General features: G+C 33.7%; 1 protein-coding gene and 3 non-coding genes across 4 annotated transcripts; all 4 read left to right on the top strand.

Annotated features, from left to right (window-relative positions):
* The first annotated feature begins 403 nt into the window (after positions 1-403).
* Positions 404-4194, top strand: LOC143577306 (ankyrin repeat-containing protein At2g01680-like). Its single transcript, XM_077061172.1, has 3 exons — positions 404-716; positions 1967-2376; positions 3145-4194. Exons 1-3 carry the CDS (start codon positions 404-406, stop codon positions 4009-4011), a joined length of 1590 nt encoding a protein of 529 aa, XP_076917287.1. The 3' UTR covers positions 4012-4194.
* A 14299-nt stretch (positions 4195-18493) lies between these two features.
* Positions 18494-18567, top strand: TRNAN-GUU (transfer RNA asparagine (anticodon GUU)). Its single transcript has one exon. It is a non-coding gene; the product is annotated as a tRNA-Asn (tRNA).
* A 66-nt stretch (positions 18568-18633) lies between these two features.
* Positions 18634-18705, top strand: TRNAG-UCC (transfer RNA glycine (anticodon UCC)). Its single transcript has one exon. It is a non-coding gene; the product is annotated as a tRNA-Gly (tRNA).
* A 3308-nt stretch (positions 18706-22013) lies between these two features.
* On the top strand, positions 22014-22088 carry TRNAN-GUU (transfer RNA asparagine (anticodon GUU)). Its single transcript has one exon. It is a non-coding gene; the product is annotated as a tRNA-Asn (tRNA).
* The last annotated feature ends 688 nt before the right edge of the window (positions 22089-22776 follow it).

Here is a 22776-nt window from a genome sequence, read left to right as displayed (position 1 = left end):
ACCCTATGTTTCATCATGTTTGACTTTTTGAAGTGAAAAAAACTATCGTAATTTTAACTTTTAAACCTCCACCGCCGACGTAAACTTACCGCCAGCAACCCCAAAACCTTAAAAAAACACAGACAGTAAAAGGCGTCTCGATCATGTTCATGTTCATGTTCATGTTCATGTTCATGTTCATGTTCATGTTCATGTTCAACCCCACTAAACTAATGACAAATTAGTGACGATGAAAGAAATTAATCTAAAACACTCAATCCTACCCCACACTCAATTATTGGTCTAACTATTCACAATTATATTATTAATAACAATAATAATAATAAAGCAATACTTCGGTGTAAGTTCTTCTCACCATTGAATCTATTAACCACATACAAACTGATAATAATAATAATAACATATGGAACCATCATCATCATTATCACCGAGATCACGTAAATTCATCTCACGCCAGTCGTTTTTCTCAGCCGTCCGATCAGGCGACGTGGAATTGGTTAAACAGCTGATAGTAAACGACGGTGATGAGTCCGCGGTGACGGGTTTAATGGCGATGCAAAACGACGCTGGAGAGACCGCGGTGTATATCGCGGCGGAGGGTAATTTTGAAGAAGTGTTTGATTACTTGATCAAGTTTTGTGATGTTGAGATTGTCAAGATCAGATCGAAGGCGGATTTTAATGCGTTTCATGTTGCCGCACAGCGAGGGTATTTAGGTAATTTTATTCTAGCTTTGATACCATAGCTCTGATACCATGTAAGATAGTAAAATAGTTAATTGGTTATTAATGAGCAGGAATGTCTTGACAAGACGGAAATATTAATATTATTATTACTGGGAAACCGAATTTTATTGTTATTTAGATTTTAGAGCCCCAAGTTAAAGATCCCTAATTTTAGGGATCTTTATTTGTTTTCTTTATATAATAGATATTCAATTTCGTGATTTACGATGTTTTCGTGACCGGACCAGAGGTTCGGAATCGAGGTACACAAATTGGTTTAAAATTCTAAATCGGTTAGGATCGAAACCAGTTTGGTTTGGCCAACAAAAGTTAGAATCGGTTTATGATTGGTTTAGGTTCGTGTTAGAACCAGTTTCTTGACCAGGTTACAATTGGTTTCGGTTCGGGTTTTGACCGGTTTTGGTGGGTTTCGGTTTGGTTAACCGGTTTTGGTGGAGAAAATTACAAACCAGTTTCTACATAATCGGTTTCCAACCGGTTCGGTTCCAGATCGATTATTGGGTCGGTTCGGTTAACTGGTTTATTTGCCCACCTCTAGTCTGAAATAGGATCAACTCGGTACAGAAAATCCCGAACCTGATTCTTCCAAACAACTTGGCACCAGTACCAAAAGTTTTCGGTTCAGTATCATCAGTACCGAAGACAAAAGTTATGTAAATAGCGGTACCAAATATTCAAAAATTTGGTACGGAATACAATACCCGTACCTGTTTGCTTATCCCTAGTACGGATCAAGGCACTTAACCGGTCCAGTTAAGACTTTTTGAACGTTCTTTATTTGAACCGATCCACTGGACCGATAAACTTGACAGTGTGATCGGACTGGATATCCAAATTTTTTTTCGTTCGAAATCTCATTTGTTGATTCCATATTTTATTTATTTATACAAGTTAACGTTTTATTAAAATTGTAACTTTACATAAAAACATAAAGTATTGTGTATTTTGTTTTGTAACAAGTATATAGGTTCCAATTCCACAAATATTAACATACTTGCTTGATTAATTTTATAAGTTGCGTAATTATTTATTCCCCTATCTATATACATAATTTTAATATTATTTATGATGTGACCGCGTTCTTAAATTCAGTCAGTGGACCAGTAAGGCGACCGGTTTGTTGCTCACTATATAAAAGAAATCATAATGTAATGATTCCAGTATTTAATAAGATATCATTTTTTTTTCAAATGCTAACAATGTTTGCTATTACAATGCAGGAATTGTTAACAAGCTTTTAGCTTTATGGCCCGAGCTTTGCAAAGTATGCGATGCAAAGAAGACGAGCCCGTTGTATTCAGCAGCCGTTAAAGATCACCTAGACGTCGTGAACGCCATTCTAGACGCAGATATTAGTTGCATAAGGACAGTGAGAAAGAATGGTAAAACTGCATTGCATAATGCAGCAAGATATGCTAAAACAATAATAGTTAAAACACTTATTGAACGAGACTCGGGGATCGTGGCGATTAAGGATAAAAAGGGTCAAACCGCACTTCATATGGCGGTAAAAGGTCAGAGTACCGCTGTTGTCGAGGATCTATTGCTTGCGGATCACTCGATATTAAATGAACGTGATAAGTTTGGTAACACCGCGGTTCATATAGCTACGAGGAAGTCCCGAGCACCGGTACTTTTTTAATATTGTTGCTTATCTTTATGTCATGTGTCAGAATATTCAATCGTGTCAGGTTGACGAGTTGACATAAAAACACGGGCCCATATTTTTATTTGTGTCAACAAAATTAATCCCAGCCTCCAGACACTTAAAAGTGTGTAACTTGGACGCGATCTTTTTAACCCGTTTATCTAAAAGTGTCGAACGGGTTGCAAGGTTGGCGGGTAGTTATTTGGTTATAAATGTGTTAATCGAGTGGATAACTTATAAGAAAAGTGGGTTAAGCGAATCACAAACGGGTTAGTGAGTTGACTTGTTTAACAGGTTAAACAGGTCAACCCGAACACGACCCTGTAAAGCAAATAGATCAACCCAAACATGACTCGTTTAACCCATTTATCTAAACGTGTCAAACGGGTTGGTCGGTGGGTGGGTGGGTAATAATCAAGTTGTAATGGTGTTAATCTGGTTGATAGCTTGTAAAAAAGTGGATTAAGCGGGTCATAAATGGGTTTACGGGTCAACCTTTTTAACTAAAAAGGTTAACCGCGTCAACCCGAGCATGACCCATTTTTTAAAACAGATAGATATTCCAAATTTCCAACCAAAAACATTTTATTTCCGTATTGTGTTTGGGTCATGTCAGAAATTGCCACCACTAATTTAGAGTTGGCGAAAGGGGCTGGTTGGGTGACGAGTCAAAACGGGTTAGGTTTTCACTTTTTGTAAAATGGTTTTATTTAGAACTTATTCTAAAATTGTGGGCTATAAACTGTTCAGATTGTAAGCATGTTGCTAGGATTCACCTCAATAAGTGTCAATGTGATCAATCATCGACAAGAAACCGCAATGGATATAGCCGATAAGCTTAGCTATGGCCCGGCAAAGCTAGAAATCATGGAAGCCCTAACCGAAGCGGGTGCCAAACACGCCCGCCACGTTGGTAGAATCGACGAAGAAATGCAACTTAAACGGACCGTTAGCGACATAAAACATGAGGTCCATTCACAACTCTTACAAAATGAACAAACACAAAGACGGGTCTCGGGTATTGCAAAAGAACTTAAAAAGATTCACCGAGAAGCGGTCCAAAACACTATCAACTCGTTGACCGTCGTCGCGGTTTTATTCGCGTCGATAGCTTTTTTAGCGATCTTTAACCTCCCGGGCCAGTACTTGAGCTCGGGTAAACAAGCGGGTGAAGCCGATATAGCGCACACACCCGCTTTTCGTGCCTTTTGTCTTTTTAACGCCACGTCATTGTTTATATCGTTAGCGGTTGTGGTGGTTCAAATCACGTTGGTGGCGTGGGACACGCGGGCCCAAAGACAGATTGTTTCGGTTGTGAATAAGTTAATGTGGGCAGCCGGGATTAGTACATGTGGCGCATTTTGTTCGATCGCGTTTGTGGTGGTTGGGAAAACGAGTTCATGGATGGCTATTACTATGACGGTTATCGGTGCCGTGACACTTGTCGGGACGCTTATGAGTTTGGGTTATTTTATTTTTCAGCAACGATTTGGGAATAACGATTCTCAGAGGCGGATTAGGAGGGCAAGTGGGAGTAAGTCTTTCTCGTGGTCGTATTCGATTAATGTTTCAGATGAAGAATCTGATCATGACCATGAAAAGATATATGCTCTGTGAATGTTGAGTTTGCTGTTAATTTTTAAACCCTAAACTCTAAATCCTAAACTCGAGAGATCTAATATCGGTCTCTTGTATATTTTGTAGGTTATGTGTACATATATCATTGTATAGGAATTTGGGTTTTCGGGTTCAATTACGTGTTTGAACCGATGTTCTAAACTAAACATTGTGTCGTGTTTTTATCTCGATAGCTTTTATTGCTTTGAACGGTATAATCTTGTCATATGACATACGCTACGAACGAAAACAATATTGACAAAGTTAAATAATCGTACGAAAACAAAGTTAAAACCGATGTTTCGAGCTCTTTAAAACCTAAATAAACACTTTCTGTTGGAGGCTTTTTATTGAGTTTTTGAGGCTTTTTATCATGTATGACTATGAGTTTTAAGTTTATAAATAATAAAACGTGTTTAGGTGTAAACCTGGTACCAATTACATTAGTTTAAACTTTTAACATCACTAACTATGAGTGGCGTAGCTTGAACAAATACGTCGAGAGGGACGGACCTAATATGTATCAAAAAAATCATAAACAAGACGTGGCCCCAATCACAATACCCGAACAAAATAACAAGAATAAAACTCATGTAATAATCTTGTGCAAGCCCAAACCCATTTGGGTCTTTATTTCACAAGCCGAAACCAAAGCATGTAATAAGTTGTTTTCGACATGTTTGGAGTTACTTAGCCGGGTTCAACGGGTTATGCATAGTAATATTATTACTCCGACATCAACGAATATAGTTTTTAAAATATTGAGTTTTGCAATTTAAAAAGGGTAGCGGCACAGTTTGTTGCCCGCCTGCCTTTTGTTTCGATGTAATCAGTATTTTTTAGTATAATCATTTGCTATGCCATGGGAGCTCTATCTTTTAAACACCCAAAGTACCTAAGTTTGAGTCCTGATAAGTAACAAAAAATTCGCCTTTCAAATACAAATATAATCATTGCTACAATTTTGTAGAATTCTATTTGCCCTAACATAAATCAGTAGGAGTTCGACATCATCAATGCATACGAGATCATCAACTGAACTGGACGTGCTCCTTGTTTAATCGCCGGTGCCCGTTTAACTCGCTATAAAAATGTAAAAATGGATTTAGTCCTATATCATTATGTTAAAGAACTTGTCACAAATAGACTATTTGAAATAGTAACTTGTTGATCTAGCTTCCACTTATAAACGTGTGGACCATAAGTCCATAACACCACTAACATGTACTATCATGGAGTAAAAGTACATCTCATGGGCTTTTAGTGGCTTGCCGAAAATGTCTCCCAACTCCTCACGGGACCAAGCACGGGTGTCAAGGCCCTTGACATTTAGCTTAATCATGCGTCGAGATGGTCTAACGTTCTCATCGTATCCCATCTACCAGGGCCACGTTGCTTCGTTTTGTTTTATGTCTCTAGTTCGAAGGGCTTTTAGTATTTTACTAATGATGGATAAACCACTGATGTCACTATAAAGATAACCATTTGACAAGTAATATTTTGAAATTGTGTATTCTTTTACTAGGTTCAAAACACGTATATTATGCAGATTGAATCAAAGGAATGTTAATAGCTAATAATGAGATTTAGGAATTATAAAATGATGCTTAGAGAAAGACATGAAAGTTTGCCGGTTACTGAATTTTCATCGATATTTAAGAAAAGTAAATTTTAAAGTTTTTTATTCAAACTTGAAAGTTTGATATAATTATATTTGTTAGCCTTAGAGGGAAATTAAGAATATTTTAAAAGAAAAATTTGCAAATGAATGTGATGGTTTGAATTGAGATCCGTTTACTACACAGCTAATTGACGAAAACGATAATCTACTATTATAATAAATAAAAATATTGATTGGATCATAAACTATTTAGTTGGCCTAATAGTTTGCTAAGTGACACTCTCATGTATTAACCTATAATTTCAAATTAAATTTATTAATTAAAAACTAAAATTTAATTAAGATTTAAAACATTCTTTATTTAGCCTTATCATTATCTTATTCATTCCTTCTCTAGCCTTCTTGTGGATTACAACTACGGGAGTTTGATTTATATTATAAAGTCATGTTCATTGCACCACCCCTTTTATTGATTATGATTGCCCAAATGACTTATTACTCTTCTCACAAACCTGAAGTACATTGACTCTTAGTTTATATTTTGTTCCAAGTTGCGTGCAATAGATCCCCTTTGTCAATGACAAATTCGGATGTTACCATTATAAAAACATGATCAGAAACATTAGCGAGTTGGGTAGAAACCAGTTGATCAGATTATTATAGGTTATTTTGAACAAAAAACCTTATTTACAAGATCAAAAACATAAGCGGGTTGAGTAGAAGGTCAAAGTGACTAATTTCGTATGGACTTGTTGGAACCGGAACACTCCTTGTCCAGTATTTTGATTAGTAATACGGGTGTCACATACGAATACAAAAGCCTTATTATTTTGAAATTGAGCTGAAATGAATTTAGCCAATCTTTCTTTCATTTTTTTTTCTCTCTCTTTCGATCTATTGACTGATTATGAATGTACAAATCAAACTAAATGAATGAGACAAGTGTTGGGTATTAAATCATGCTTAGTTTGGTTACTTTTGTTGTGAATTGTAGGTAATAGAAGAAGCAATAATTGGACATCAGATGACCTCATCAATGGTTAGGGAAACTAGTAATTAATTCAAATAAAAAAATTGTATATGATTTGTATATGCTTTGTTGTTATATAACGTATGGTTTGTTTATGTTTCGATAAAACTGTAGCAATTTATATGTATATATAAAACTTGCAACTTATTTGTAATTTAGAGATTTATGAGCTTCTCAGTTTTCAATATGTAATACGTAGTTTTAATCATATAACGTATTTAAAGAATAATCAATTATACCGTTTTCATTGTTCAACCCGTGTAATAAACGGGTTCCTAACCTAGTACTTAATAAACGAAATACAAAAAATGATATAAAATTTATGATATATAGTTAAAAGATAATCGTTGTATAGTATTGTTTAAAACAATTTAAGTATATATTTAATTATCTTCGTCATTTAGTTTAGTATTTAACAGTTATCTATTAACAAATAAATGGTAACGAACTATCTTAGAGATGTAGTTGATTTTGAACTGTGATGATTAATGTAAGAGTGACAAACGATAAAATATTATATGTTTTTATTAGAAAGTGTATGTATAGATACATCTTTTGATTATGGACACAAACTATACGGATTTACTTGGAACACTTCTCATGCAAAATTTAAATGTAACATGGATAATATTAAATGACTAAAAAGTAGACCAAATATTTCTCATTTTAAAATATCTTATTATATTGACGACTTTCCAAAAAAGCCACTTTCTTTTAGCTTTCAACTTTTGGGATTCAACGTATATACAAAATGGAAATTAAGCAAGGCCACCATTTGTGAAAATAAGTTTGCCACGTTTTAGATGATATCTTCAAATGTTATCCTTTCCAACGATTTGATGGTTGTATGCTTCATCATGTCTCCAAAATGCGTGGCAAAATGAATATATACACCAAGGATCAAGACAACTCAAAGGTATGGTGTGTGCTTGATCGTTTCATTAATAAATATATAAGTAGGTTATATCTACATGTATCTCACATTCAAGGATTAGATTTTAGATGTGATGTCATGTGCATTGTAAAATGATTGAAATCATAAAGTACAACATATCATTGTAGATGATATTATAAAATACATGTATTCTATGAGCTCCTAGTATTTAGTATTCAACAACCTTTCATCATGTATGCATTTGACAACTAAATCATAAAAGAATTAGACGTTCTTAAACTTATTAAGAACTTTTTTCATGAATGTATTTAAAAATCTTAAGAAAAAAAGGTAAGACATTTAAACGTTCCTCTATGGGCGTGAACACCACCAAGGGGCGCCCTTGGTGGTGGGCGCGGTGATGGAGGGTTGTGGGCCCTCTCTCTCTCCATCTCTCACACACACATATACATACATATGCATATATAGGGCTCCCAAGGGGTAATAAACCATAGCTGCACGTTATAGGAAGGGCATCGATGCCCCGGGTACTTACATGGCTGACATGGCAATATGGAAGGCAGCGATGCCCCTCACCATAGAGAATAGTCTTATATGATGTTTACAGAAGCGAGAACATTTGACACGTACAATGGACAAGGATTTTTATAATGCCCGAAGCTAGGAAGAAACAAGAGTTAATTACATAGCAAGAAGAGGACTTTTTATCCAATCGCAATAGCTAATCCTAAGTTATCTATATCCGCTACTTACCCAACAAAAAGAGTAATAATAATAATAATAATAATAATAATAATAATAATAATAATAAAATGATATTTTCTTTATTCTTTACTAAAAAATACGACATCATTCCGAAATCTTCAAATCACTACCAAACTGTTAAAATGATACCATAAACGTTTTTCATCTTCTCCAATCTCGAAAATAGATCAATCCAGTTTAGAACACCCAAGAAGTAGTGGATTAAGAAATTGAGTGGTTTCCTCTACAAGTATCACACCAAACAAGCTTTGGCTCAATGGTGCTATACACAACTCTATAAGTGAAGTTGTGAATGTAATAGAAGTTAAATTACTACAAGAATATATACAAGAAGAATATGACATATACTTAATAACTTAGCCAAGCTTCTTTATCACTTTACAAAGTTAGTGGATGTTATTTTTTCTCGTATATAACGTTATATTCATTAAATGCCCTGCTTGTGGTGCGCGCATATAATGTATATATGTGTGAACCCTTGGGTGGGTAAAAGTAAAATTGCACTAATTTTAGCGTTATTTTACTAATCTCGTGAAAATAACGTTAAAAGTGGCGGAAGGTTAATCAGACATCATGTGGTGGCGCTGATAGCCGAAAGACATTGGTACATGCACCAATCAGCCGGTGCCCCGATGATTGAGTGCTATGTGCCTTATGTCCAAGGCTTGCCGGGGGTCTCATCGGAAGCAGCCTCTCTATCCATATGGGGTAGAGGTAAGGCTGTCTACATCTTACCCTCCTCAGACTCTACCATAACTTTACTATTGGTGGGATATACTGAGTACGATGATGATGATATTATATTCATTAACACAACAAATGGTAAGACCTGCCACATTACATGAACTAAATACATAACAGAATAAAATGTATCGTACACAAGATAAGGTAAAAGCCACCATACGTTTTCTAGATTTTCTGGATTTCCTAGCCATGTTTTCTCTTAAATAAATAAATAAATCAAAATTCCATGGGACCTTTAGTCTTTAGACAATGAAGAGTGTGAAGTGTGAAGTACATTGGAGTTTGTGTCCTCTCCAATTGTTTAATAAAAAATAAAAAATAATAAAAATAAAAATAGAAAAATAAAAAAAATTCTTAAGAATGTGTGTTGTTGTTTAAGTAACAAATGGTAGTTAAATCGGAACCCAGCGTTATATAGGCAGTTGAGTTTTAACCAACTTGTCTATAAATAACGGTTGTGGTTTAACTAATATTTAAATAAAAGAAGAAAAGTGAAAGATAAATAAATGTGTGTATTCTTGCATTAGATTGATAAGTTTGACGTGAATCCATCAACCACAAGGAGACAACTCGGACAAAGGGTTATGGCCTTACGAGGATGACACCAAAGTGTAAAAAAGCGTTTAGCGCCTTAGTGTAATTAGGGCGTTGTGGTTTAGCAAAGCTTGTTTTATGATGAGGTGGTAGCGCCTCCACAAATAAAGAGTCTTACGTCTTACGACCCGTTATAAAACTATGTATTCTATATGGTAAAACAATTTTGTTTATCAACAAAAATTATTACTTTAAAACTTGAATATGTATCATCCATTCATGCAATCAATAATTATTTAAGTTGATGAGCTGTTGGTGGAGTGGTAAATAAGAGACTTGGTGTTTCATGTGACCCATGTTCGATTCCTGTCACCATCATTTAGTTTTGGCGACACTAGGTGATAACGGGAGTCTAGGCATGAAGGTGACGCTCACTAGTTGGATCCTTGAACTGAACGAGTTTTATCTCACCGCACTCTCGTGCCTTTGGGCGAGTGTTCTCGATCATTGGCCATAGGTGAGGATCTTCCCCGTATCGAAAATCTAAACAGTAATCAATTTAAAGGATTCGTTGACCGTTAAAAAAGTAATATTAAAAAAATTAATAATAATGACTCAAAAGAATAACTATAGACATGTGAATAAAAAGTCTTAGGTGATTTAACTAACTCAATTCAGGTTATGGGTGATAATCGGGTACCGATTTAAGACACGATAAATTTTTTAATAAAAATAATGTGTGGTATGTGATTTTTTTTATTTTCTTAAATATTGAAATTAATAGGTTCTAACCTATTAGTCATGACATACAAAGTAGTTAAATGATTCATATTCTGTTTGATACGTGTGTTAAGTGCGTCGTTTCTAACATGTTAAACCCGTTAAGACACGAATTGTCAGTCCTACACTACTAGAAAATACACCTTTAATGACGCGTAATGCGCGTCATAAAAGGGATAGATGGCACGCTAACCCGTGTCAAGGAAGGCCCTGTCATAAAAAGAAGATGACACATATTTGCGATTCATCTATTTATGACACACATTTTTGACATTCATTTTTGACATGCATTTTCGACACGCATTTGTGTGTCATGATTTTAGGTGGTTTAATTTTTTTTATTGGTATAATTACCATTTTTTCACATTAAATCACAATTAATAATTCATAATACAAATTAAAATACACATATAGCAAACAATTCATTTCATAAAAAACTAAACAACATTCAAAATTAACATTTCAAAGTTAACAACATTTCATTAACGTCAATACAAAAGTCGACCATTCTTCACGAATTCCATCTAAATCAGCATCTGTGTATTCATCATCTATCCTCAACCTGTAAAAAATTTTGGATTAGTGAGAGCGATTAGAACTAGAACTAAGTAACACCTAATTGCACTTAAAACTACCAAAAATTCATCTTTCCCTCTCGAAATGCCCTTAAACATCAAACCAAAAATTCGTATAAAATCCTCAACCAGTTGCGATATTTTGAACCTAAATTAAGCCCTTAGTCTGAACTACACGAGATTATTTGCAGCTTTGACTATTAAAAGTCAACCTTGACACAACTTCGTAAGGACTAGTAATTGTACCCTAGCCTTTTGGTATAGTATAGCCTTAAAATTGAAAATTTAGTTCGCGTAATCAGTATAGTAAATTCACTATAGTAAATCGACTAGTCGTCTAAAAACTAAATCTGACCTGTAACAGTTTTGAAATCCCATGACATTTAAGTAAAAGTGGTACAAATTAATAAAAAATGAAAATAAAAATGATGCTATACTTACAAAGTGGAAGCCCTTTCTCTTTCACCCTGGTGAAATGCATTCACAATTTGCTTCCGCACTAATCCTACAACTGGATTCACTTGATATCCTGAACCAAAACTGCATGTCAAACACACAATAGAGAATCAAAAGAATCGCCAAATAAATCTCTATAAACCCTAGAAACCAGACAACTAGTCATGTTTCTTGCTTTCAGTCACAGTGATTGTTTCATATCAAATTTATATAAAATTGTAACTAATGGAGGCATGAAACTTGAAAAAGAAAAGGTAACGATGCTACAAAATATGATCAATTATCATACCATAGAATGTCGTAGAACTTCTCCATTCATTTGGTACTCCTTTAGTTGAATTAAATAGAACTCTCATTTCTTACCTATACAAATGCACTATTCACAAGTTGTGTCAATAATGTTTGAACATCTGTGCCTCCTTTTGGTAACTAATAGCACAACTATATATAAGTATCATATGCAGTATCCATATCAATTGTGTTTCAAATTTAATTACTATTCATGTCAAGTCCAATACAGTCTACAAATTTCCCTAAACAAAACTTAAAATTTGAAAATTTTGGTAAGTTGAAAGTAGGGGTGTAAGTAAACCGAGGCTAAGCCCGGGATCATTAAGGCTCGATCTCGGCTCGTTTTAACTTAAGAGAGCTTGAGCTCGAGCTCAGCTCATTTAGAGCTCTATCTCTAGAGCTTGGGCTCGGTTGGCTTATCATTTTTGAATCATTATTTTTATTTACATATTTTTATAATTATACATATATATTTATAATTATATTCTTTTATAGATAATACATATAATATACATTACTTTTTAATAATTTATATTTATCATAATTTTACACATAAGAAAATTTATATATAAGTATATCAAGTAAAATTACACAAAAAAAAAGCCCGTTTGCTCGCGAGGAGACTCAAGCTTGATATACGTGATGCTCCATCTGGGGCTCGTTTACTAAATGAGCCTCAATAAAAGCACGAGCTCATTTAAGCTCAGCTCAACTCGAGCTTTAACAAGCCGGTCTCGAGTAGCTCATGAGCGGCTCGGCTCATTTACGCCCCTTGTTGAAAGCAACCAATTTGGCATCAAAGTATAGCTTCTTAATGAAATGGTAGCTAAAACACTTTCAAATTTGAAGTCTATTAGACCTGCTTAACATTGATATCAAATTTTAGAACGTGAAATAATTTCAGAATTAATATCACAAACTGTACCAATCTGGTTGAGTAAGACGTCCGAATCGATGGTGCCGAGCTTGCTACTGATCAAAATAAAGAGATTCAAATATCAAAATATAAAATTCAGTTTCATATTAATTTAGTAAGCAATATTGTGGAGAGATTGAATTAGATACCTACACAGAAACCCTTGCACACATGACAGATCTCTACGGAGGCGGAAATTGATCACTAGAAATAGACAGATATCTGGTAAACACTTTATAGTTCACATTTCAAATAGGTGATTAGAAGAATTTACAAAAACGGTGTAGATGTTTGGAACATTGGATATACAATTACATAAACGAACTTAATACTTTTTAGTGTATATATTAGGATTTCATACTCATAGAAGAAGAAATTACTATCTTCGTGCATAAGAACACCTCATAAATAAAACTTCCACAATAAAATTCAAGACAAACACTTATAATCAAATAACAAGTCTACTAATCTTGCTTAAAGCAAACAGTATATACACCACTCTTCACAATATTTGAGTACTGGATGTAATGAACAACAATTATGAGATTGTGTGTAACTGTGTAATTGGGACGAACGATGAGTGTTTTGTAGAAACCCTAGAAATTATAAAGTGACAACTAAATATGACACACATTCGCCCGTGCTTTTTTTTAAGTTTGAGTGACACTAAAACGATGACAGGCTAAAAATACACGTCATTGTGTTTCAAATTTCGATAAAAGATGACAATATTTAATGACATGCGGTTTTTTATTTGTCATAATTCGTGTGTCATTAAAGGTTGATTTTCTACTAGTGCTAATTCATGTATTAATTACTTTCTCAATCTTAAGATTTTTTCTCTAGTGAATATTCATTATAAATGAGTTGAATGATGTGATTATCCTTGACATAATAAACTAAACAATCAGTTGTTGCTTTAGTCAAGTATGCGATTATCGTTGACATAATAAAAGTGTAAGAACCTTACAATGCAAGGGATTAAAATCACCAAAGTGGGAGGGTGACAGAGGTAACTTGAAAGATGCATGAATTGGAACGGAATGCATCCCATCTTTGTGACTTTGCATGTTAGTATGTTACCCTATATATTGTTTCTTTTTTCGTTATCTTCAAGTTTCATATCATCGGATATTTAAATATGTTATCTACGTACATTTGTTGCCTAGTCATTGGATGTTTGAAGATCCTAAATTCATTTGTTTAATTACCAGAAACGGGATCAAATACATTTTATTCTTAACATAAAAATAGTATTTGTTATTATTATGTTTATTTTTATAGTTGTTTGCTGTTATTTTTTGTTTGTATTTGCTAATTTTCGATTATGAGACGTTATAAGTATTTTCCGATTTATATTTTATTGTTATTTTTAAATTTTTTCTTTTGCTGTTATAAATATTTGTTGTTATTATTTTGCTTTTGATTTTGATTCTTTTGTTGTAATTTTTAGGTTTTTTTCTTTGTTATTGCAAATCATTGTTTATGTATATTGGTATTGTAGCTGGTATTGTTTCTTACGTTCTCACTTTTTCATAAATTGTTATTATTTCCTACGTTCTCATGTTAAGATTAAAATGTACATAAACATTTCCCTTAATTACCACGTAAAACTAGATACCCATTGAGTCATTGAGTCCGTATATATCATACTATCATTAATATCATAGTATTATTGTTCTTTGTAGAACTTTCTGCTTTATACGATTTTTGTTCTCATACCCACAAAATAACAGGTTCGATTGTAACTTTGTTAGTCGTAACATGATATTATTTACTTGAAATATTGTGAGAAAATCCGTCTTAGTGAGATATCACAAATATCTCGTGGTTACTTATGCTATCAATGCTAGCTATCAGGATAGAATATACCTTTTTGAGTTATTGCTCGTTTAGAAGTGATTGAACACCAAAATTATCTTATCTTCCGTTATTTCACGTGCAAATTGTTACACATAAATTGAATGAACACCACTTTTCACTCTCCATTGTCTATATATATTGCATATCCCATTTATTATGTAGGATCGAGATATTGTACAATTATGCCTAATTAACGTACAATATATAGGTCTCAAAGGCAAAAAACAAAGGTAAAACCTAAAAACGCTTAGCTAAAACCTAAAACGCTCAGGCAAAACCTAAAAACACTCAAAAAACGCTCATACAAAACCTAAAACGCTCAGGCAAAACCTAAAATGCTCAAAAATGGTTTTCGTGAAAAAAAGTAAAAAATTGATCGATTAACGATCCAAAACTGTTTTTTTCAGTGAACCAATGATTAATTAAATATGCATTGACGATTCCGAGATGTTGGGATGTGATTTCATGAATCAATTTCGTGCAAAAAAGGAATTCGCGTACCTATTATACGATAAGCTATTTTTGTGTATATTTTCCCTTATTGTGTAAAAAGTGAGGAATACAAATATATAACAGTCATATCCACCAAAAATTAAGTAAAATGTACAAATGTTCATGCGGTTCTCATAGTTTTTAAAGTTAAAATCGAAACCTTAAGCCTATAAAAGAAGCTTCCCTATAGTAATCATGCATATATTTTTGTCCTAAAACAAAAAGGATACCCTAGCATTAATGAATGAGAAGGGTACAAGACAGAAGCCAATATAAAACCCTATAGAGGGAGACTCATGAACAATCGGTGGCCATGAATTGTGACTTTAGCATATATGGTGTGTAGTAAAAGAAAGCAACCAAACATTTTTGTTTGTTTCAGTAAAACAAGCAAAACCAACCATGTTACATGCATCTAAATGTCTAGCATGGTCCAAGAGGGCTAAGACTAGGGTAGCAATGTGGGTGCCTATGACACGTGTCCGTCGACCACGTACTGGCTTGTTTCACAATCCTTGTATGTTGGATTAGGTGGATGATCGACTGATAGGCTATATTAAGATTGATGTGTTTTGATCGATCAAATCAAAATATCTTATATAAAGTGTGAAATATTGCTCTTTGTATGTTTGTTTTTGTTTAATGACAAGCTACACATTATAGTGGTGCGGGCTGATAATCGAGAAACAAAAACAGCAAGAATGATATCATATCAATATTAAGAGCTTGTAAATTTATTTTTCTTTTTTTACTAGTATTCACCTTTATTATGCCATTGATGGGTTTAGGCTAAGTTTTTTTTTTCATTCTTTCGTGATTGATTTGGACCTAAGATATATGAAACATATTTGTATTTCTCTTAATTAAAAGTAAGTTCTTAAACATTTCTCTGTAATAAGTTATATTTATTTTGTAGTTGCATGAGAACTTACAAAAATCAGTTTTTTTTATTGTTCCACTATTCAATATTAAACTTACAAAATTCAATACATTATCAATATTACTATTATCATTATTTATAGAATACTGCATTCATTTAGTTTCAAAAGAGTAGGTAGATTAATTTCATTTCCCGTATGGTCACTGCTCCCGCATTATACTTATTGCGCCTTCTCCTTAAAAGAGGTACTCGAACATAATAAATAATTAAATACAACAAAACTTAATTATTGGATGATATATGTATGCGTGTGTGTATGTGTTAAAACAAGCATAATTCTCATGAAAAGTAAGCATCATTCAAAATGATACATGTTTAAAATAACAATTTGAAACAATTTATCATGTTTGTGATATAATTAGGGTTTTTAACTTGTTTTTAATAGTTTTTACTAAAAAAAGTTGAAATTGATGTTGGCCGAGTAGGCCCGGGTAGCACCAAGTTTAACCGTGGTCGAGTTGGAAAAAGTCGCCAAGGTGGAGGTCCAAGGATCGGGTAATCACCCTCTCTAATTAAGGCCGTGGAATTCGACTTTTACAACACTGATTTATACTTAAACTTTAACTTATTAACCAAGACTCTTAACTCACAAGGCCTTATGTGTGTATAGGATTTTGAGTGGTTCAAAAAACGGAATAAAAAATTGATGATATTCAAAATTGATTTCGAAAAAGCGTATGACTCTTTATCGTGGAATTTTTTGTTTAAGATGATGGAACACATGGGCTTTCAAATGAAATGGATTTCTTGGATTAAAGCGTGTTTGGAATCGGCTCGTATGTCAATTCTTGTTAATGGAAGCCCGACTTTGGAATTCGAGATGCATCGAGGTTTACGTCAAGGTGATCCTTTATCTCCGTTTCTTTTTTTAATAGCTATGGAAGGGTTACATGTGGCCATGGAGGATGCTATTGAAGCGGGTATTTTTAAAGGAGCTCGAATTGGTAGAAATGGAGGGCGGATATCTCATCTATTTTATGCTGACGACGCTATATGTTTGGGGGAATGGTCGGAGGCAAATATAAATGGTATTGTTCAGATCTTGAATTGTTTTTATTTGTCTTCAGGTTTAAAGTTAAATTTATTCAAATCTAATTTATATGGAGTGGGGGTCCCATATGAGGAGGTGGTTTTATGTGCTTCTTCGACAGGTTGTCTTCCGGCTAAAATTCCCTTCACGTATTTGGGTTTACCGGTTGGTTCGAGTATGAAAAGGGTTGAAGATTGGAAGGTTATCATAGATAAATTCAAAACTCGTCTTTCGGTTTGGAAGTCGAATTTATTATCTATTGGAGCTAGAGCTCTTTTAAACACTTCGGTCCTTGGAGCCTTGGGAATTTATTTATTTTCCCTATTCGTTGTGCCTCCAAGTGTTTTGAAGGTTTTGGAAAGAATTCGGTCTCGGTTCTTTTGGGGTTTTAAAAATGACGAAAGAAAAATTCATTGGGTGTCTTGGAAACAAGTGTTGGCCTCTAAAGAGAAAGGAGGTATCGAGATTGGGTCCTTGGAGGCATTTAACAAGGCTCTTTTACAAAAGTGGCGTTGGAGGTTTGTTTCAGATAGCAATTGTGTGTGGGTTAAGTTGTTCAAAGCCATATATGGAGTTGAAATGAATCCTAACTATCGTGAAAATAGTGGGTTAGGGTCGGGTATGTGGTCGTCTATGTGTAACTCATTTAATAAACTACACGATTTAGAAGTAATTCCTCTTTCGGCTGTTCAAAAAAAGATAGGAAATGGTCAAGAAACTAGATTTTGGTTAGACTGTTTGGGGACAAGTAGTACGTTGGCGGTCAAATATCCTCGCCTTTATGCGTTGGAAATGGACAAGCAATGTTTTGTTAATCAAAGGGCAGACGGTGGTTCTTGGAATTAGAGAAGAGAGATTAGAGGGGGGAGAGAAAGTGAACAATTTGATAATTTGATGGTGGAGTTAGGACATGTAAGTTTAACGGATTCTCAAGATAGATGGATTTGGAGTTTTGGGGATATGACAGACTTCACGGTTAAGGGTGTAAGGAAGGTTATTGATGACTTTATTCTTCCTTCGTGGGCTCGAAAGACAATATGGTTCAAATTTCTTCCTAGAAAAGTTAATATTTGTGCTTGGAGGGTGTTACTTAAGAGACTTCCTATGAGAGTCAATCTGGTGAGTAAGGGTGTTACTTAAGAGACTTTCAGGCAATGTAAATTATTACCCGAAACTCCAGATTTCCGATTTTGAAAACTAGTAGAACTTGCAGAAGTGACGGACTCAACTCATTTATATTTGTAAAAAGGTCAAGTCGATTTGGGTTGAATTTTCCATCACTATTTCATAGCATGTTTCTTCAAGATAGATTCTAACTAATGAACACAATGTTAACAGAAAAGGAAATCTACATACAAAGTAAGCAAGGGAAATCGAAACTCGTCTCGTAAGGGCGAACACTAAACACATACATTATGTCAAACATCTTGTGTTGCATCAGTATACATATACCGGTTTTCCTAATAATAATTTAAAGAGACATGTTCTTGGTCATTTCACCAAATGTTTATTACTGGTTATATAGAACATTAGAAGGTACAAAAACATAAGCTGGAATAGCTCAGTTGGTTAGAGCGTGTGGCTGTTAACCACAAGGTCGGAGGTTCAAGCCCTCCTTCTAGCGATATTTTCTTTATATTATTTTTCAATCTCTATACATATAGTCTTGAAGATAATGTGACAACAGTTGGCGTTTGTAGTCCAACGGTTAGGATAATTGCCTTCCAAGCAATAGACCCGGGTTCGACTCCCGGCAAACGCAGATTCTTTTTTATTTATTTTGCCAACAGCAACGTTGACAATTGAAAATTTTATGCTTTTGTATACGATTTATAACATTTTATGCATTTTTATTATCATTAACCTTTGTGATTGAACATTTTTATACGATCTAGAATGTATTCCATATAATAACGTTTTGAATCGCGGAAAGTTTTGAAGTTTCATTGGTTAGATTTTGTTTTTGTTTGCTTCTTAGTATATACCATCTTTTACCTCATATTTGGTTTACACGTCTTTATACCGGCAATTGTTGACTTGCTTTCATTATAAAAAAATTGTGATGTTGCTTAAAGCATTAATATAACCTCTTTGTCTTACTCTTAATCTTTGTTGCCGTATATGCAAGTTTCTACATATTCGTATATTATTATGTACCATAGATTGTTTTGAAGAAAAGAAAACAATGATGACATGTCATTTAGTAGAAAATAGCAGTTGGAACCAATGGTCAAGAAGTTTATAAGTGATTTATTAAGAGGCCTGAACTATTTATGAATTTTAACGTTTTAATTTTCCAAACCATGTAAATACACGGATTTCTAACCTAGTATTATACATATGATAATCAAATTTATACAACCAAATTTGAAAAAAAATTGATTGTAACACAACAATAATTTGTTATACTTGTTAACATACCTGTCTATTTTACCGCACAAGAATGAAACGTTAAATGACAGAAAATGAGCAACATGAAAATGAAAAAGAATCCGAATATTGTTTTTTTCTTTATGGATTCCACATAATGTCACAAAGCTATTATACATTACAAGTTATATTCATGAGAATCGTTATACAACTAGTGACAAATCTATTGTGCCCGCTTCATTACTGACTGTGCGCTTAGGTCAGTATCGAGTCCTAAGTCAATCCTCCATACACAATTCTTGACCTTGTTTTTTTAAGCGAGTTACGAACTGTGAATAAAAAACTAACATAGAAAATGCGTACGTTGAAACAGACCAAATCCCCAATCAAGAAACTGGTACAGCTCATGCTAATTTGCTACATCAAAACCAGTTGTTTCGAGTAATTTCAATCTGTATTTAACACTTTTATTATATATGTGACAAGCTGTAATATGAACAGATGGGAGCTCAAGCAGTTCTGTTCCAATTGTCTATTGTATACAAATATATAATGAGGCAAACATTAACACAAGTTATGAACATGTTATGCAAATCTTCGAGTAAAGGGTAAACAGAACACGCATATTGTGGGGCCTCATAATTATCTTGAGGTTTAATGTTTACACGACGCGTATCTTGATCAAAACTTAATTGAGTTAAATAAGACGTTAACAATTTCAACGTCTGAGAATAAAGAAAATCATCTGAAATGAGATATCTGTATGAACCAGATTTAACCTCACTTGATGAATTATGATTGTGATCTTTTCCTATATTCACAAAAGACGATTCAAGCAACAAAAGCGAAGAACCGGCATCTTCAGCAGCTCGTTTTGCGGCTAAAAAATGACCATTAAATCGAACACCAAAAATCTCCTTCAACACTAAACTTCCAGCCACATTTTCATACTTATCTTTACCAGTTTTATGAAGAAAACACATCTTAAATACATCTAACGACATGGTGAGCATCCACGGCTGATTTCTCGGATAAATTCTGAGCACAGAGTATGTAGACCACTGCCTGTGGATTCCGGTTCACGGAACGCAAACACAAACCGTTTCGTCTCATCGGGTATATCCAGTCGACTAACTAATCCATTGGATACTCGTAAATCATCATTTCTAATAGTTGGATGCCGTTAGACGGGGGGACGTAATTCGCTAGTGTTTAAAACTATGAGGACTATATTGGCAAAATTTCAAACTTTGGAATGAAGTGGCAAAAGTATCAAACCATAGGGTCGAAAATGACCATTAACTCAAAATAAAACGGAGAAAGACAAAATACCCTTAAACTAACGGCATAGTTGGATGTTGTTAGACGGGGGTACTTAATTGGCTAATGTTTAAAGCTATGATGTCTAAATTGACAAAATTTCAAACTTTGGACTAAAGTGGCAAAAGTAGCAAACCAGATGGACGAAAATGGCTATTAACTCTAATATAAAATATAGAAGATTATATTACTTTCATGAAACATTTGATTTTATACATGATTTGATAGACTTAAACATTTCCGAGGACATGGTTGAGGATAGAAATTCATGGAGAAGTAGAACTAAAGTTAAGGATTTTTAGGGAGAAATGAATTCCTTAGGGCTTCTATTTACCTTATTTTGGTCACATATATAGTATTAGTATTAGTATTAGTATTATTATTCCCATATATATAGTATTAGTATATTCTTTCCACAGATATTATTATTATTATTATTATTATCATTACTATTACTATTATTATTATTATTATTATTATTACTGTTGAACTTTGATTTCCTTTGTATTGCTTCATACATTTGTACTTTAGAGCTGAGAGTCTCTCTGGAAGCCACATCTTTATCCATTTGGATAGAGGTACGGTGTGCCTACATCCCACCCTCCACATACCCTACCTATAGCTTTACTATTGGCGGGACTTCACTGGGTATGATTGATTGATTGATTGATTGAATTATACATTATAATCTAAAGTTTATTTGGAACTTGTTTAGTTTGTAGAATTTGTTGTTGAATTTAACTTGAATTCAAATGATATATTAGATATGAAATTCCTCAAATTAGATATATTGTCAGTGAGTTAAAATAAAGGATAAAGGTGTTTACCGGTTTAGGTTTTAGGTTTTTCCCATCGGTTTTATTGGTTTTGATTATTTCAATCAAATCGAGCAAAATTCAAATCGTATCTGAATTTGAATATGGTTTTGTTTCGATTTCAAACCGAGAAAAATAAGTTTAAAAAGATACAGAGGGGTGTTTGGGATTGCTTTTGGTATAATAAGTAAAAGTTAATAAGTTAAAGTGTAACTTATTAAAAAGTTATAAAGAGTTTTCATAAATAATTCCAAAACGGGGTATAGATAGGGTGTTTATTGATTTATGCTTAGGGTTTCTCGATTTTGTAATGGGCTAATGTTTAATATATTTATCATCGATTTAACCTAATTTGAGTTCTTGAAACCGAAAATCGAATAACTAATTCTAAATGTACTTTGTTCAATTTAAACTGTCTCGGTTTCGGTTTGATTTGATTTTCACTTTACTTTGAAATTTGAAATAGATTCTAACAAATAAAACACAATTGTTGGGTTGTATTTTTCTCACTTCACTAACTGTAGATGACTGGTCATATAAAACATTATAAGAAAAGATATAAGAAGCTGGAATAGCTCAGTTGGTTAGAGCGTGTGGCTGTTAACCACAAGGTCGGAGGTTTCAAGCCCTCCTTCTAGCGATTTTTTATTATTTTTTACACAAATGCATTAGGACGAATTCTAGCGACTTTTTATTATTTTTTACACAAATGCATTAGGACGAATTTGGTTTGAGCACGATCAACTTTAACCTACACACACTTAAAATCGTGTATAAACTAAACACACATGGTGTTATCCATCTGATTAAACGAGTTATGCCGTTATAGGGTCTTTTGGAATACATATGCTACATATACCTTTTCTTTTGGTTATGCAACTATTTAATAACTTTCCTAAACCTCCATTTACTTTTGATTTATACAAAAAGTATTTTCATCCATAGTACAAAAATTTATCATTTCTATGTCCAATTTCCACCTTATGTTGTACTATACAGAAGAATAATAATGCATTGGATCATATGCATAGATGAGTTGAAGAATAGAATCTAGTTAGTATATTGTATGAACACTTTAAAATAAGGCTGCAATTTAAATGCATTGTTTTTTAATGACGTTTGAAACTAGCCTCAATACCTGAGTAAACTTTTGTGAGACGATATGTCAAAACCCGTCACTGTGAGAAAACCCCGATAAGACAGGTTTCGAACCTGAGACCTTAAGATCCTAAGTCTTAACCATTACCTCCATGTTGTTGGACCAGAAGGTCAATGGCTAAATTTAAATGCGTTGTAATAAGTAGTATAAGAAAGCATGGAGTTAGATG

The sequence above is a fragment of the Bidens hawaiensis genome, unplaced genomic scaffold (assembly GCF_021521415.1).
Source record: "Bidens hawaiensis isolate Kalapana, Puna unplaced genomic scaffold, B.hawaiensis_p1.1 tig00028508_1, whole genome shotgun sequence".
NCBI classification, from domain to species: Eukaryota; Viridiplantae; Streptophyta; class Magnoliopsida; order Asterales; family Asteraceae; genus Bidens; species Bidens hawaiensis.
This window is presented reverse-complemented; position numbering and strand designations above follow the sequence as displayed.